General features: G+C 42.6%; 1 protein-coding gene across 1 annotated transcript in view; it reads right to left on the minus strand.

The window, feature by feature from the left end:
- Positions 1–17,017, minus strand: part of slc5a9 (solute carrier family 5 member 9) — a 150,758-nt gene extending 133,741 nt beyond the window's left edge. The window contains exons 1-4 of the mRNA XM_034180199.1: positions 16,932–17,017; positions 14,199–14,270; positions 13,567–13,671; positions 11,286–11,450 (exon numbers count right to left, since the gene is read on the minus strand). Coding sequence (XP_034036090.1) covers positions 11,286–11,450; positions 13,567–13,671; positions 14,199–14,270; positions 16,932–16,997 — 408 coding nt within the window. The 5' untranslated portion in view covers positions 16,998–17,017. The remainder of the gene's footprint in view (positions 1–11,285; positions 11,451–13,566; positions 13,672–14,198; positions 14,271–16,931) is intronic.
- Positions 17,018–17,517: the final 500 nt, after the last annotated feature.

Here is a 17,517-nt window from a genome sequence, read left to right on the forward strand (position 1 = left end):
TATTGGATTCAGTCAATGGGAGAGATTTATTATTAAGTTTAAACTCATTTCTCCAGTGATTAATGTTTGGTTTTGTCTTAAAAAACAACATTTGTGAATATAATGTTTGCTTAGTAAAATTATATTATTAATACCAAAGTCATTACAGTTAATTAATAATTGTCTTAAAAATTCACCTAAAACAGATTATAGTCTTAAAGATTTTGGAAAGGAGGAAATACAAAAGATTAGATGTAAATATTTAACATTTCCAATCTCACCAAAGACGAAAGAACTCCAACTGAAAATTACTAACAAGATTTATCCAACTAAGGAGTTTTTAAAACAGAGATTCCAAATGGACGTCGGTAACTGACTGGAACTGAAGACCTGCTGGACCATCTTTTCTTTTTGTGTGAAACAGTGCAAAGCTTTTAGTTTGACCTTCAACAATGGAATTTGGATCGACGATCTAAACATTACAGACATCAGATCTGGAATATTAACTGTAATGACTTTGGGATTAATAGTATAATTTACTAAGCAAACATTACATGTCGTCTTTTTTTCCAAGACAAAACCAAATATTACTCATTGGAAAGAATGAGTTTAAACTTAATAATAATCTCTCTCATTGATTGAATCCAAATATGTTTTTAAAGTAGTTTCTTTTATAGACAAACTTGATTTGTAAATGTTTGGTTGCCCAATATTTTCTTTTATAATTTGTAAATAATATTCAATAAGCCCCTTATGTTCTTGTATTTTCATGTATGCAGCATTTCAGGATTTTGTACAGGATCTGTTTTGTTTGGATTTGATTCATAAATAAATCATTTTATTTTTTTAAGGAGATGCTGTTGTCTCCTTCAGGGAGGTGGTGGCATCATGGTTTGCACGTGATTTAAGAGGTTTTAATTTGTCACCTGATGGTTAATAATCACATTATTCCCTTTGATCGGTTTGGGTGTACAGAGTCAGGCTGCAGATGTGCCGGGGTCAGGAGGTGAATTTTAGGACTTCCTGTAATTTGTTATGAAATAAAGCTGAAATTATGTGGAAATGATTGTTGTACAGAAGATTCAGAGATCTGTCGCTGAGATAGATGATGACTGAAGTTTTAAGCAGAAACGAGGTGATAATTGCTTAACGCCGTTGTGTTCGACTGACTTCTGTGTCAGAGGAGAAATGTCAATCAAACCTCGCTCTCCGGAGACGGCCAATCACAGCAGAGCCAGTGCCGACTTGGTTCCCTCCCACATAGTGCCATAATCCTGCCCCCATCCGTTTGTTAAGTGTGATGTAACGCATCATGTGATTTTCAACTTCGGGTCCAAACAAAAAAGGTGTGCTCTCATTAACACTAAGAACTGCACTGAGAAGCTCTGATCAGGCTGCACTTAACCCGTTGCACACGGACAACAGCATTAACATTGCAACATAGAACTATTTGTATATTGTGCCTAAAACTCTCATGGATATATATTAACTGGGTTTTAAGACGTTGTTATTGCATTTGTTTTATGGAAAAATGCAAGAAGCTCAGGTCGTGTCTCTGTTATTTTCAATGGGAGTTGCTGTGAGCTGCGATCGCTCCCTGTTCATGTCGTTCGGAGGAAAAGTGAAGTTTGCGCTTTAACGTCCTGTTTATTGTCCTTTACAACACTCTTTGTCCTTTTTGTTCCAAAGTATATATAAGATGTCTGCAATTCAGTTTGCGTTTATTAAATTCCACGCAGGTTAAACGTAGCAGACACGGATCATATGGCATATTTGTTTTAGCAAGTTTTCAGGGTCTCATGGATGCAGTCTCTTATTAACGTGATGAAAAGCATAAAAAATTACATTTTAGTAGTACAGTGGAACCTTGATATCTGAGTTTAATTTGTTCCGTGACTAAGCTCATAAGCCAATCTGCTCATATTTCAAATGAATTTCCCCAGTTGAAAATAACTAAAATAATTTTAATCAGCCTTGTAAAACATCCCCAAATCACTCTAAATAATGAAAAAAATATATTTTTTTATTAACAAACAGGCATGTATATTTTACCTGTGTATAATAAAATATTAAAGTAAAAGAAAAAAGTTTTATGAAGTGTTCTTACCTTAGAAAAAGACGAATGCAGTTAACAGAGGTGGAGGTGGAGAAGGGAGGGACAAAGGTTTGCGCACACTGTAAACACAAACTAAACTTAAACTGTAGATCCTTAAAAGGAGACGGAACTTTAATTGTAAACTTGCAGGTCTTTGGACCTGGAAATACATTTATCACGTGATGCATTACGTCAGAGCTTAATAGCCGGATGGATAGTCACCCTGCTCAGGGTGCCGCTCTCATTGAGCCGGCATCTCTGCTATTATGGAACTGGGGATAGCTCGTGCCCACAGTTGAGCTCATCAGACTACTTTTGCCACCCCGCTCAGCGTGCCACTCTTGTGGAGCGACAACACAGAATGTGTCTCCTCCCAGATACAGTGAGGAAAATAAGTATTTTTTATGAGGGGCAGCTGAACAGAAGGCCCTGCCTCAAATAGTGTGAAGGCTACATGTGTAGGTCTGTGGATATTTGTATTGATATTTGTGGCAAGCTGCCCTTCCAGCACCTTTAACTATCATTTAATAATCACAGTTCCACTGGTAATGGTGCAGCTTAGTTTAAATTTCCATATAAATTGTGCATTCTGTGATAAAGCATCAGATTTGACACACATATTCTAAATTAACTAATGTTTATTTTCGGATATGGAGCCATCCTGGAGTTGACCTCTAATGAGCTACAGGGTCAAAAAGAATTACACAGGGGTCAAAATTTTCAAATGCTCCAATCATGTTGAAAATACCACATCATTTGTCTGATCATAACAATTCCAAAAAGGTATAGTTTGGACTATCTATGACTGAATTTTATGGAGTTATGGGGTAAAAACAGCAACAATGGTGACAAAGGTCAGTTTTAGTTTGTACAGGGGTCAAAAGTTGAACTTGAACTTATTTATTTGGCACACAACTCGTCAATAACAAAAACTGATATACAAGACAATTCCACAGTGACGTGTGACCAAAAAGGGAGTGAGCAGAAGCAAAGCTTATAAACGCCCACCCCATATATATATATATATATATATATATATATATATATATATATATATATATATATATATATATATATATATATATATAAAACATTCCTAAATGTTCCTAAAAAACACCTCCGTGTTGGAAACCATTCAGAAGATTCAGACGGCTTTCGATGGCTTTCAGTCAAGTGAGTATCCGAGAAATTGTGTAACAGCTGGGCATGCCACAACATGTCCTGTGAGACTTCCAACACGGAGGTGTTTTTTTTGTTGCGCGCCATGAGCGGCTCCGTGCTGACGCGCAAAATCCTCCGCACGTCTTTCATTACAAAATCTCCTGTAACAGTGGAATGTGCTGTAAAAGTGCTATGTCCAGCTCTCTTGCCATTTCTGTGGTAGTCACACGATGTCCCGGATCAACACAGTGTTCAGTTTAGAAATGATCTGGTCGTTCCAGCCTGTCGATGGCTGCTCGGTGCGCCGCGCACCCTCCGCCGCTGTGGGCCGTCTTTAAAAAGGTTTTAACACTCCTTAATCCGTGGGACGCCGACAGAATCTTCACCGAAATCCATCTGAATCTTTCGAATGGTTTCCAACTGGCTTTCTCTAACAGTTTCTGAGAAAAAAAATTCATGGAGCAAAGCGGCAGTCTCTCAGCCATTTCCCTGACAATAAAAATCTGACGGGGGGTGGACCAGTGCTCACTCAAAGCCTGCCCACAGGCGAATGACGCAACCGACAGGCTTGAAAAAACTCACGCATGCGCACGAAGCTTGGCTGATGCAATGTCACATGATTCAAATCCATATAGTTTTTGAAAAAAATAAAAAGGTCCGTTACTTTTTGGACAGACCTCGTACATAATTACACACACACACACACACACACACACATATACACACACATATATATATATATCCATCCATTTTCTTCCGCTTTATCCGGAGTCGGGTCGGGGGGCAGCAGCACAAGCAAAGCTGCCCAGACCTCCCGATCCACACACACCTCCCCCAGCTCCTCCGGGGATAACCCCAAGGCGTTCCCAAGCCAGCCGAGAGATGTAGTCCCTCCCAGCATGTCCTGGGTCTTCCCCGGGGCCTCCTCCCAATGGGACCTGCCCGGAACACCTCTCCAGCGAGGCGTCCAGGGGGCATCCGGAAAAGCTGCCCGAGCCACCTCAACTGACTCCTTTCGATGTGGAGGAGCAGCGGCTCGACTCCGAGCTCCTCCCGAGAACCCTATCTCTAAGGGAGCGCCCAGCCACCCTGCGGAGGAAACTCATCTCGGCCGCTTGTACTCACGATCTCGTTCTTTCGGTCGTGAGCCAAATCTCATGACCATAGGTGAGGATCGGAACGTTTTGTCACTCATCACTGTGGAATTGTCTTGTATATCAGTTTTTGTTATTGACGAGTTGTGTGCCAAATAAATAAGTTCAAGTTCAACTTTTGACCACTGTACAAACTAAAACTGACCTTTGTCACCATTGTTGCTGTTTTTACCCCATAACTCCATAAAATTCAGTCATACTACTGAGCAAATAATGACACCTAAAAACTTATTCTCTTTGACATGCTCTATGTTTACCCCATGTATATTTAACTGAATTTGTATGTTTTTTATAATTTCCAATAACATCAATTTAGTTTTAGCCAAATTTAATGATAATTTGTTAATATCAAACCATCTCTTTAACTTTATCATTTGTGTTCCTAAATCAGATAATAATTGTTGCAGATTTCCCCGTGAGCAAAACAGGTTTGTGTCATCTGCAAAGAGCACAGTTTTAACCAGATCTGAGACTTTACATAAATCACTATTGTATAAAATAAATAATTTTGGGCCCAGATGTCCAGATATGAAGAACAGTATTCCCCGAGTTTAACAAACTGCTTTCGGTTTTGTAAGTAGCTTTTAATAAGTTAAAGTTGCTCCAATTTTGGTAAAAACAAGTATGCAAATTATTGGTTGAGTTAATAGCATTTTAAAAAGAAATAGTTTGCACCATCTTTTTACCCCATAACTCTGTGGAATTCAGTCATAGATAGTCCAAACTATACCTTTTAGGAATTGTTATGATCCGACAAATAATGTGGTATAGTTGTCAACATGATTGAAGCATTTATAAATTTTGACGCCTTTATAGACACTTGTAGCTCATTAGTGGTCAACTCCAGGATGGCTCCATATCTGAAAATAAACATTAGTTAATTTAGAATGTGTGCCAAATCTGATGCTTTTATCACAGAATGCACAATTGTTTTGCTATGCCGCCCCATTATGGTACTTTACATCCCCTGATATTTTTGTCAGGAATGTGTCTCTAGATGCATAATTAAGACTCTTGCTCAGCTATTTTACAAATGAATACTAGAAGCACTCAGAAAGTGCAAACCTCCACCAATGCCATGGGGTCACTGACGCCATAACATCTACACGCCGTGGAATCATTGAACCTAAAAAGTCTAACAATGATTTTGCTCAGTAGTAAAGAACGTTTCATCTGCTGTGACTGGATAGCATGTATCCTTAGCGCTTGGCATCACAGTTTATTGCAACTTGCACCTTTCCCAGAAGCTACTGTCATCTGAGCACTGATATTGATATTGCATGTGCTTATAGACAAAAACAAATAAGAGACAAAATTCATATATTTCAACTAAACTTGCAAATATATGAATTTTTTTTACATTTATGAAACACTTCTCTAAATAAATAACAGTAAATTCTGAAATAGAACTATTTTTAAGTGTTGCATGTGCTACATAATGAAGTGCACCTTCTATATATTCAGTGAAGCTGCACCGAAGCAGAATATATGCGACAGTAAGGTGCTGATGTCAGCCTCTGGGTTTTCTGGATCCTAGGCGTGATCATCAACACCTAGGTGTTGTGTGGCTGGGGGGGCCTGGCTGCCTTTTGTTTCTGTTTTCTGTCCTGTCTTTTGTTGTTTCCTTCCAGGTGGCTTGCATTTGGGACTGGTGGCTGTGTAGCGGAGTTTATCAGGGACCTCACCCTGATCACCTGAGGCTGATCACCTGCGGCTCGTCAGACTCACAGCTGTGGTGCATCTACATGGATTGGAACATGGTGGCATTTAAGACTGGAGTACACAGTGTGTATTTGCCAGAGACCCAACCTTGTGACCAGACGGGTGAGATCGTCGTCTCAGGAGCCATCTCATCAGCAGTGGATGCAGAGAACGTCCAGGTTTGATGCATGGTCTGTGAAAGAGGAGGGGGTGAGGTCTCACGCTCGTCAGCACACTTCCTGAGGGTACGTTAGATTTTGTGACTAACATTTATACAGTCAGTAAATGTGGTGTCCCTCACACCTTATTAGATTGAGGCTGTATGTTGGTCGTGTAATCAGCTTCCTCTGCAGTGGAGTTTTGTGAACTGGATGTTCCATGCCTGCAGGGTGGAAGCTGATTAGTAATTAAGCCAGGAAGTGTTTGCTGTTTGTGCACCTTTGAGCGTTCTCTCTGTGTGTTGAGTGTGGACTCACATAATGATTCCTTCTTTCACAGACTCGGTTTGTCGCGGCCACCTGGGGGGGGTCGGCGGGGTCCTTGGGTCCGGGTTGGTTCTGGCTCCGGACCGTTGGCGCTGCTGGGAGCGCACCGCAAAACCACCACGCCAGACCGCGCACTTTTATATTTTTTCACAGCACTGTTATGTTCATTAAACTCTGTTATCCTTTGTACCGTGCTCTGCTTATTTTATACTGGGTCCTTCAAACGCTGGTCGGGTTCTCCGGGCTGCATCCAACACATAACAGTAGTCTCTGGCCAAACATCACGGACCCAGCGGTAGCAGAGACGTAACGTGCCGGGAAGGCAGCAGACGTTCAGAATTATCCGATCAGTTGCGGGTGGCCGGATGGTGCGCGTTGGAGAACCCATTACTGAATACTGATTTGAGCGCTTGTGCAGCCGTGTCCTGTGTTTGTGCCTTATCCGTGGGTCGTGGTGGAGTGTGACTGGCGACGGCTTCGCTCGCACTTCTACCGGATAAGAGTTTGAACGGGAGCTGCAGGAGTGGTCTGTAATGGGTGAACCGGCCAACGGCGGAGCTCTGTGCACGGGTCGCGGTGCTTCCTGTGTTACAGTCAGTAGCCCAGTTTCCCCGGGTAATGATAGCTACTGCGTCTGTTATGTCAGCTCCGGTGTTATTTAGTTGAATCACATTTTGGTTGTGTGTTGCTCACAGCTGCGCACAAGGAAAAGCAGCTCGTTTGTTTTCTCCTCTGTCACCAAAGAGGGTTTTTCATTTTTAGCACTCTGGCTCCCTCTTGTGGTGACTGAGTCACATTACCGTTAAGCTCTTAAGTTGGAACAGGTGTGTTCGATTTGTTTGAGCTTGACGGTATAAACCACTGATTAGGTTTGTGTGGTTGTCGTTTGTTGTGGGTGTTTTTTGAGTTGGTTTTTGTGTTGGGATTTTATTTTTGTTTTCCCACTATTAGTGTCTGGGGTTGTGACCCTGCAGCCTGTTGGAGCAACAAAAAAGGACCCAAGCAACTTTATGTTAGTCTGTTAGTCTTTCTTTTTATTTCTTTTAGTTTCACCTCCCCAGGGTTTGATGGGACGGTCCCCTGGGGGGTGATGGGGGGGTAATTGGGTTGTTTTTTTCTTTTTTTCTTTTTTTTGTTTTGTTTTTGTTATGCCCTCTCTTCTCCTCTGACTCCAGCCGGGTGAGCCGTAGAGTCGGCGTTGCTGGAGTGGTGCAGTTTGGTTATGCTGGGCGTTTCCCAGGTAACCTCTGCACCCGGGAGGGGAGGGGGGGTTTGGGGTATTTCTTTTTGTTCCCTCTCTTCCTCCTCTGGCTCTAGCCGTGTGAGCCGTAGTGTCGGCGTTGCTTGGAGTGGTGGTGCAGTTTGGTTATGCTGGGCGTTTCCCAGGTAACCTCTGCACCTGGGGGGGGGGGGGGGTGTTTTTGTTGGTTGATTCCCTGTCCCGGCTTCAGCGCGCCTTTGAGCCGTCTGCCATCGGCGTGGCTGAGGTTTGGGCAGTGGGATATACCTGCAGCTGGTGGGCTGGTTTGGAAGTCGGAGGAGTGGCGCCGTTTTGTTGCCGTCTGCCATAACCGCTGTTCCACTCCTCCCGGTTGGCCTTCTGGGTATAGTCACGGTTGTGACACTGGACGTGCTTCCAGTTCCACTGCACCAAGGGGGTGGGGTTGGGGTTGTTTGTTGTATGTTTTTTTTTTCTCCTTTTGTTTTCCCCCCAGTTTCCGCCCTCAGGGTTGACTGTGGTGTCCTCTGGGGGGAAAGGGCTGTGGGTCCATCTAGCCATAGATGGCCGGGGCTGGGTCCGTTGGTCATGAGGGGAGGCGTCTCCTGGGGTTGATGGAATGGTCCTCTGGGGAGGGGGGGGGTGTTAGTGTTTTTATTTGTTAGCTTAAGTTTGGGTTGTTTTTCTTTTCTCCCCTTCCCGGGGTTTGATGGAACGGTCCTCTGGGGAGGGGGGGGGGTGTTAGCATTTTATTTGTAAGCTTAAGTTTGGGTTGTGTTTTCTTTTCTCCTCTTCCCGGGTTTGATGGGACGGTCCCCTGGGAGGGGGGGGTGTTTTGGTTGTTTGTGTTTGTCTTTTTTGTTTTATGACTAATCAGACTGGGAACATGGTTGGACAAAGGCTGACCGCACAGGTTCAAGAACTCCTGGCCACACCTGTGCTAATTGACTGATAGAAACAAGGGCAAAGATGCAGCCAGAGGAGAAGACATCAACCGTCTGTTAGATGAAGATTCTGTTGGTAGATGAATGCGGATACGGTTTCCAGCCATGGTCCCTGAAGGGGGGTGTTTCTCCTGGGCCAGGTTTGTGTGGTCGCCGGAGGCTTCCCGTGAGGGTGGGGTACTGTTGTGTGGCTGGGGGGGGCCTGGCTGCCTTTTGTTTCTGTTTTCCTGTCCTGTCTTTTGTTTTTCCTTCCAGGTGGCTTGCATTTGGGACTGAGTGGCTGTGTAGCTGAGTTTATCAGGACCTCACCCTAATCACCTGAGGGCTGATCACCTGCGGCTCGTCAGGACTCACAGCTGTGGTGCATCTACATGGATTGGAACATGGTGTCATTTAAGACTGGAGTACACAGTGTGTATTTGCCAGAGACTCAACCTTGTGACCAGACGGGTGAGATCGTCGTCTCGGGAGCCATCTCATCATCAGTGGATGCAGAGAACGTCCAGGTTTAATGCATGGTCTGTGAAAGAGGAGGGGGTGAGGTCTCACGCTCGTCAGCACACTTCCTGAGGTACGTTAGATTTTGTGACTACATTTATACAGTCAGTAAATGTGGTGTCCCTCACACCTTATTATATTGAGTTGGTCGTGTAATCAGCTTCCTCTGCAGTGGAGTTTTGTGAACTGGATGTTCCATGCCTGCAGGGTGGGAAGCTGATTAGTAATTAAGCCAGGAAGTGTTTGCTGTTTGTGCACCTTTGAGCGTTCTCTCTGTGTGTTGAGTGTGGACTCACATAATGATTCCTTCTTTCACAGACTCGGTTTGTCGCGGCCACCTGGGGGGTGTCGGCGGGGGTCCTTGGGTCCGGGTTGGTTCTGGCTCCGGACCGTTGGCGCTGCTGGGAGCGCACCGCAAAACCACCACGCCAGACCGCGCACTTTTATATTTTTCACAGCACTGTTATGTTCATTAAACTCTGTTATCCTTTGTACCGTGCTCTGCTTATTTTATACTGGGTCCTTCAACGCTGGTCGGATTCTCCGGGCTGCGTCCGACACATAACACTGGGAGTGGGTTTTGCACTTTGTGTACTTTGTTCAGTGATGTGCACTGAACCAGAACTTAACCACTGCTGAGTATACTGCTGACTCATCACTTTGCTTTTGCTAAGTGAAGTAATCTAGAGAGTGATATTCATTGCCACTAAAATATAATAATGCCAAATGATAGTCCTTCATCTAATAAATTCATTGTGCTCCCCAGCCCTGTATAGTTTGTCATGAGGGATTTCCTCTTTGCAGTGTGTTGTATTTGACATTGTTTACTAACAAGGCCATAGGGTCACTGACCCTAAAGAGATTCCCTCCTTGGCACAGTGATCTATTCAACAATTCAGTGTTACAACCAAAACTATGATACATACACTTTCTTTCCTTTATATTTGACATCCTTGACCATGAAACATACCACTAGAACTTGGAATCACTTTTATGTCTTTATTAGTTCAAAAGTTATTGTATAAAAACGATTTTTCGGTAATGGCGGTTTTCCTTCTGGATCTAGCTCCATAACATTGAAGCTACATCAAACCTGATGACACCTTACTGAATCAGTACAGATTCAGCTACAATTTGGTGTTAGTTGTGCATCTCTAGCTTCATTTGTCACCTCACACTGACACATTTTCTATTTTCCCTATATTTTGCATATTTCTGGATCACCAGATCTGGAATCCGGATCCGATCATCACCAAACTTTGTTGTTTGATAGAACATTTGACTATGTTACACCCTAATTTTTTCAAGCCTTTCTGCCTTGTTTTGTGGAGTTAGAAACTAGAATGTCAAAATTCCCCTTATCCCGCAGTGGTGAAGAATCCTTTAAAAAATTCCTGGATCCGGATCGTGATCCAGATCACCACTAAAATTTAATCACTTGTTCCTCTTGTCATTTCCAACCACTCCACAAAATTTCATCATAATCCGTTCAAAACCTTTTGAGTTATCCTGCTGACAAACAGACAGACAGACAACAAACAAAACGCGACCGAAAACATAACCTCCTTGGCGGAGGTAAAAATCTCAAGATTTTGCTCCAAATTTGAGCAGCTTTTATCAGCACCTAGTGAGTGATTTGAGCATTTCAGGGCTTCTATACATTTTCTGTCTGCTCCATGGAGCTCCGGAGAAAAAAAAAAAAATTTGCTACGTGGTGCGACAGCTTGGGAGGAGCAAGCGGAGAAGGTGCACCAAGTTAAAGCTCAACCTGTGATGGCATGAGATGGAGCCAAACTCAGTCAGGAGTCAGAGCAGCTTAAGTGATATCCCTCAAGATATATGAAGGTCTGCAAGTAATAAGAAATGGTGTCAGACTGAAAACTAGATAAGATCCTTTTTGGCCCTCGGGTCCCTGAATATGAGGTGGCTTGAACACAAAAATGTATGTGTGTGTGTGTGTGTGTGTGTGTGTGTGTGTGTGTGTGTGTGTGTGTGTGTGTGTGTGTGTGTGTGTGTGTGTGTGTGTGTGTGTGTGTGTTTGATTCTTACAGATATTCTGACAAAAATATAGAGGATGAGTGACATAATGGACATATATATGCGTATTCGCTGGCCTCCAAAGCGTTTGCCAAGGTATTCCGGCATGGTCACCACACCAGCAGCGATGTAGACTGGAACAAAGATCCATCCCAGAGCCACCAGCACCCAGGCTGCCTGCAGAGACACACAGTCTGGAAGAATTACTTCTTTGAAAAGCAAATACAAACTAGACCATTGTGCTTGTAGAACGCAAACCTCCGCTAACACTAGTTTCCAATTCCACAAAATTTTAAACTTTCAAAGTCCTGTTAGAAGTGACTTTTCATAAGATAAATTAGATGTGATCAAATGTCAGGAGGATGTATTTTTTCATGCACTTGAATCAGTTTTTTTTTTTTTGGTGTTGTCAGGATGTTTGTTTGTTTTTTCTTCACCTTTTTCACTTTCTTAATTCTTTTACAGATCATTTCACAGAACATTGGTTATTCTGCTGTGCATACCTTGTCGCTGCTTTTTGTCACTTGGTTTTCTGACTGATAATTGGGAAGACAAACAGGCACAAAATTGGAACCTCCATCCAGTTTTGGGGTGTAGGTAATCCAGAACAGAAATATGAGAGTGACTGAGGCACATTTGATTGAGATATAATATAAAATATACATTAAATGGGGTTTTCAATGTTAAATTTAAATGGCCACAAAATCTGTAATCTGGATCAGATCCAGATCAAACTTTGTCACTTGATAAAGGATATTATATAACGGCTGAGTGGATTCTTGTCATTTGATTGGTGCTTTGTATGTCACATGACATGGATTAATTCATCCCATTTGGTGTTGCATTGCATTTAGAGTGCAGCTTGGTTCCAGTGCAAATTTTGTTCCATACGTTTGGTACCATTGCAGTCTGCACACACGCACGCACACACACACAACAACACGCACACACCCATGAACCACCTTGATTATCTGTTTGTTAAACTTTAGTCATTGATCTCTTTCTACTCTTTTCTTGGTTTTCCTAGTTTGATTCTTTGTTCCTTTCTTTGGTTTAAGTATGTTTATTTTGTTCATTGTTGGGTTGGATGTTGTTCCTGTCACGGATGATTCTTACCTCCGTTCCTGTCTGTCACTGACGCTCTTGTCTTTCCTTGTCTTTGTCTTGTTCGGCCACGCCCCCTTCCTGACCACTCTCCGCACCTGTCTCACATTGCGCTCGACTGCCCGCTGTGTATTTAGCCTGTTGTGTTCTGTTGTCACTGCCAGTTCCTTGTGCTTCAGCCCTCGTTCCAGCCTTTGAATCACAGTCAATGTTCTTCAATTTAGCCGTGATTACCTCATTTTGTTTTTTGGACCATTGCTTTTGTCACAGCCTTTTGTACTTTGTCTCTCATTGTTTTTGAACTTTGCTCATTTTTGGACCACACCTCTGCCTCATGCTTGTCTGTCAGCGCCGCATCGCTGACTGCCAGTCTGTGTACCGAACCTCTGCCTAATTTCCAGATAAAGCCTTTTGATCACTCCTACACCTTTGTCAGTGAGTCTGCATTTGTGTCCATCCATTTTCTGAGCCACGCATCTGTGTCTCATGACACACTGTGTGATGGACCAGCTGTGACCCATTTGGCTGGTAGCTATCTTGGTCCCAGGGTGGTTCCACGGTCTGGCGGTTGCTCTGATGTGTAGCATGACTAAGGGACCTGATTTGCTCATTAAAAATCTAATCAGCCCATCATCTGGCAAGAACTCAGTGCAATTAATCATAGACATGGTCGGGAGGATCTTCTGAAATTTTTACAAGTTTATACCAGGCTTCAAAATGGGAAAGAAACATGATCTAAGTTACTTTGGAAATGGCGTGGTAGTTGATGGTCGACAGGCTTGTTTGAGTATAAACTGATGCACTACTGAGATTTAGACACACACCGCCATTACTTTAGTTAACAGAAAACATGACCAGTGGCCATGTCAGAGAAGAAAGGCACCAGTAACCCAAATAACTAATTACAACCATGATAAACAGAAGATCAACTCTGAACACACAACACCTCGATTCATGAAGCAGATAGGCTTATTGTTCTGACAGACTACACCAGGTGCTTCTGTCAGCTATAAGCAGGAAACTGGGGTGACAGTGAGTCTCACCAAAATAAAAGAACATTCAACAAAATGTGATTTTTCTTCTTTTTTTTTTTTGTTCTCTTTTGGAATTCAGTAAATAACATCCAATGTGTTACGTAGACATCTCAAAAACATAAACCACAAACAAACACACGCACACAGTTTCTTACGTTCCATTCAAATCCTGCCACTGCGATGCCCCCTGCTGCTCCTGTTCCGGCCAGTCCGATAAACAGACTACTGCCAACATTACTGGCCACCAGAGAGGCTCCAATCTGGACACAAATGAGATATTTGAAAATTATTCAAGACAATATGCTTATTTTAGGTGGAAGTGTACAAAGCTGACTTCATTCATTTATTCATTTTCTGCCGCATATCTGGGTCGGGTTCGAGGTGACAGAAGACCGAGCAGCTCAATCCCACACTTCCCTATAAATTAGAATAGGAGCGTAAATTGACTGGAAAACTGAGAGCCTCATCTTCTGAATCAGCTCTTTCTCACCACAACGGTCCAGTACATCATCTGCAAATCATCAGACACGGTTTCCAGTCCGTCTATCGACTGTACACTCTAATTTACCCCCACTTGTGACAAGTCCCCAAATTGAACTGAATGTTCTTCATTTCAATTTAAATTCCTACACCAACGAAAGTGTGAGAACTCAGGCACTCTTAGAACTGTACACTCGGTGTAACAGGACACAACGACCCATACTGACATTAACAAATAGTGACATAGGATGTAAATGAGAAAATACTAAACATCATCACATTAACTACATACAACTGCAGTACTCACAGGCCACCAGCTCATGGAACGACCAGCCAGGAAGTATCCACTGACAGTATTGCGATTCACGCGCAGCGATGACTGAAGACACACACGAGAAGAACACAATGCTTCAGTGAATACCAAAACTCACGTTTTCATACACACACAGTGGAAAGACTTTAATTCTGGACTTTGGGATTACAGAGAAGTAGAATCAAGTGTAGACTCCCCCAGTACTTAATGTCTTTAATACTGTTAAGATTTTTTAGGTAATTTCTACAACCCCAATTCCAGTGAAGTTGGGACATTGTGTAAAATGTAAATAAAAACAGAATACAATGATTTGCAAATCCTCTTCAACTTCTACTCAATTGAATACACCACAAAGACAAGATATTTAATGTTCAAACTGATAAACTTTATTGTTTTTGTGCAAATATTTGCTCATTTTGAAATGGATGCCTGCAACACATTTCAAAAAAGCTGGGACAGTGGTATGTTTACCACTGTGTTACATCACCTTTCCTTCTAACAACACTCAATAAGCGTTTGGGAACTGAGGACACTAATTGTTGAAGCTTTGTAGGTGGAATTCTTTCCCATTCTTGTTTGATATATGACTTCAGTTGTTCAACAGTCCAGGGTCTTTGTTGTCGTATTTTGCGCTTCATAATGCACCACACATTTTCAGTGGGCGACAGGTCTGGACTGCAGTCTAGTACCCGCAGTCTTTTACTATGAAGCCACGCTGTTGTAACACGTGCAGAATGTGGCTTGGCATTGTCTTGCTGAAATAAGCAGGAATGTCCCTGAAAAAGACATTGCTTGGATGGCAGCATGTGTTGCTCCAAAACTTGGATGTACCTTTCAGCATTGATGGTGCCAGCACAGATGTGTAAGTTGTCCATGCCATGGGCACTAACACACCCCCATACCATCACATATGTGTAAGGTGTCCATGCCATGGGTACTAACACACCCCCATACCATCACAGATGCTGTCTTTTGAACTGTGCCCTGTTAGCAATCTGGATGGTCTTTTCCCTCTTTTGTCCAGAGGACACGACGTCAATGATTTTCTAAAACAATTTGAAATGTAGACTCATCAGACCACAGCACACTTTCCACTTTGCGTTTGTCCATTTCAAATGAGCTCGGGCCCAGAGAAGGCGGCGGCGTTTCTGGATGTTGTTGATGTATGACTTTCGCTTTGCATGGTAGAGTTTAACTTGCACTTGTAGCAAACGAACTGTTAACTGACAATGGTTTTCTGAAGTGTTCCTGAGCCTACACGGTAAGATCCTTTACACAATGATGTCGGTTTTTAATGTAGTGCCGCCTGAGGGATCGAAGATCACGGTCATTCAGTGTTGGTTTTCCGTCTTGCTGCTTCCGTGTAGAAAGTTCTCCAGATTCTCTGGAATCCCTAAATTCTTTGCAACTGAACATTGTGAAACATTGTTCTTAAACTGTTGGACTATTTTTTCATGCAGTTGTTCACAAAGTGGTGATCCTCGCCCCATCTTTGCTTGTGAACAGCTGAGGCTTTTGGGGATGCTCCTTTTCTACCCAATCATGACACTCACAATTAGTGTCCTCAGTTCCCAAACACTTATTGAGTGTTGTTAGAAGGAAAGGTGATGTAACACAGTGGTAAACATACCACTGTCCCAGCTTTTTTGAAACGTGTTGCAGGCATCTAATTCAAAATGAGCAAATATTTGCACAAAAACAATAAAGTTTATCAGTTTGAACATTAATTATCTTGTCTTTGTGGTGTATTCAATTGGATATAGGTTGAAGAGGATTTGCAAATCATTGTATTCTGTTTTTATTTACATTTTACACAACGTCCCAACTTCACTGGAATTGAGGTTGTACAGATATCTGGAATATAACAAGATCATGTCACTTTGCAGCTATTTTCAAAAAAGACATTTGACTATGTGGCTGACAAAGCACATGTCACTTTGAAAATTCTCTTTTTCAAACACAACTTTACAGTAGAAATTCAGTACCTTCTGTCCTGCTGCAGCGGCTCTAATGCAAACATCCTGAATGAAAACACTGCAGTAATTATGAAAACTGACACAAAGCTCAAAATTTGTCTTTGAGGCTGAGCTACCTTTAGATTGCACTGGGGTCCTTTTGGACCCCATAAGAAAAATTATTATGTAGGGCACAGTATTTAATCAAAAGAAGTGAATTATGACAAATACACTAAATGTCAGCTCAACAAGTGTCATAATGCAGAAAACAAAAAAAATGTACCCCCGCAGTGCACTTGGAGCACATGTGTACTGATGAGGATTATGGGACATCTGTATTTAAATCTCTGCTGTAGTCCAAGTCTGTGTTGAGTTACACTTGAAGAAAACATCAAAACAAGGCAGGATGAACAGCAAACCACAAAGTTACAAGCCCGGAATCAAACCCATGACCTTGTTGCAGTGAGGCAGAGGTGAATAACCGGTGCAGCACTGTCCCACACTTGTGGTTGGGTTTTTTTTTTTTTTTTTTTGGTTATTGAGTGATTGTTTCATTTGTATTTGTGTCTTTTAGGTTTTACTGCAAACAGTGTGATAGACTCCTCTTTAAAATAAAAACCAACTCAAACCAAAAGTGACGTCAGTGATTTTTTTTTTCTAAGATGTGAAAATGATCTCAGCATTGATGACTGAATCATTTCCTGAACATTATGTCCGTCTCCACGTCCACAAAATAACTGTGTGTAAAGTGCAGAGCTCTGCCTGGTCTCACCCAGAGTCCAACCCCCATGACGACGACGAAGTAGATGATAACCACAGTGATGTCGGCAGCGTCCATTCTGGAGAATGTGCCGGGGAGCTGTGTGCTGGGGAGCATGGAAGTGGAGAACGGAACGCTGGCTGCACACCAGCACACAACAGGCAATTCTTACATTGTTACACACACAAAAGGAAAACAAATTATCAGGAGTTGAGTTTTGGGTTTGGTTGTCTGTTTTATTTTGTTCTGTTAGTTATTTTGTGTATTTCATTGGTTCTGGTTTGTTTAATCTCTTGCTGGGTTTTTCTGCTTGGGTCTGTCTATCTCTGTTACTCTTCTCTCTCTCTCTCTCTCTCTCTCTCTCTCCCTCTTTCTCTCCCCCTCCCTCTCTCTGGCCACGCCCTTGTTCTGGTACTTTCCATGTACACCTGTTCCTGATTTTCTGATTGCCACCTGGGGTTATATAAGCTCACTCAGTGGGTTTGTCCCTTGTCAGTTTGTCGTGCCTTGTGCCTTCATTCCAGCTCTGTACCTGCGTTCCACAGTCCTGCCTGCCACCTTGTGTGTTCCTGACCCCCAGCCTGTTGCTTTGAACACG

Source organism: Thalassophryne amazonica, chromosome 10 (assembly GCF_902500255.1).
Source record: "Thalassophryne amazonica chromosome 10, fThaAma1.1, whole genome shotgun sequence".
Classification (NCBI taxonomy): domain Eukaryota; kingdom Metazoa; phylum Chordata; class Actinopteri; order Batrachoidiformes; family Batrachoididae; genus Thalassophryne; species Thalassophryne amazonica.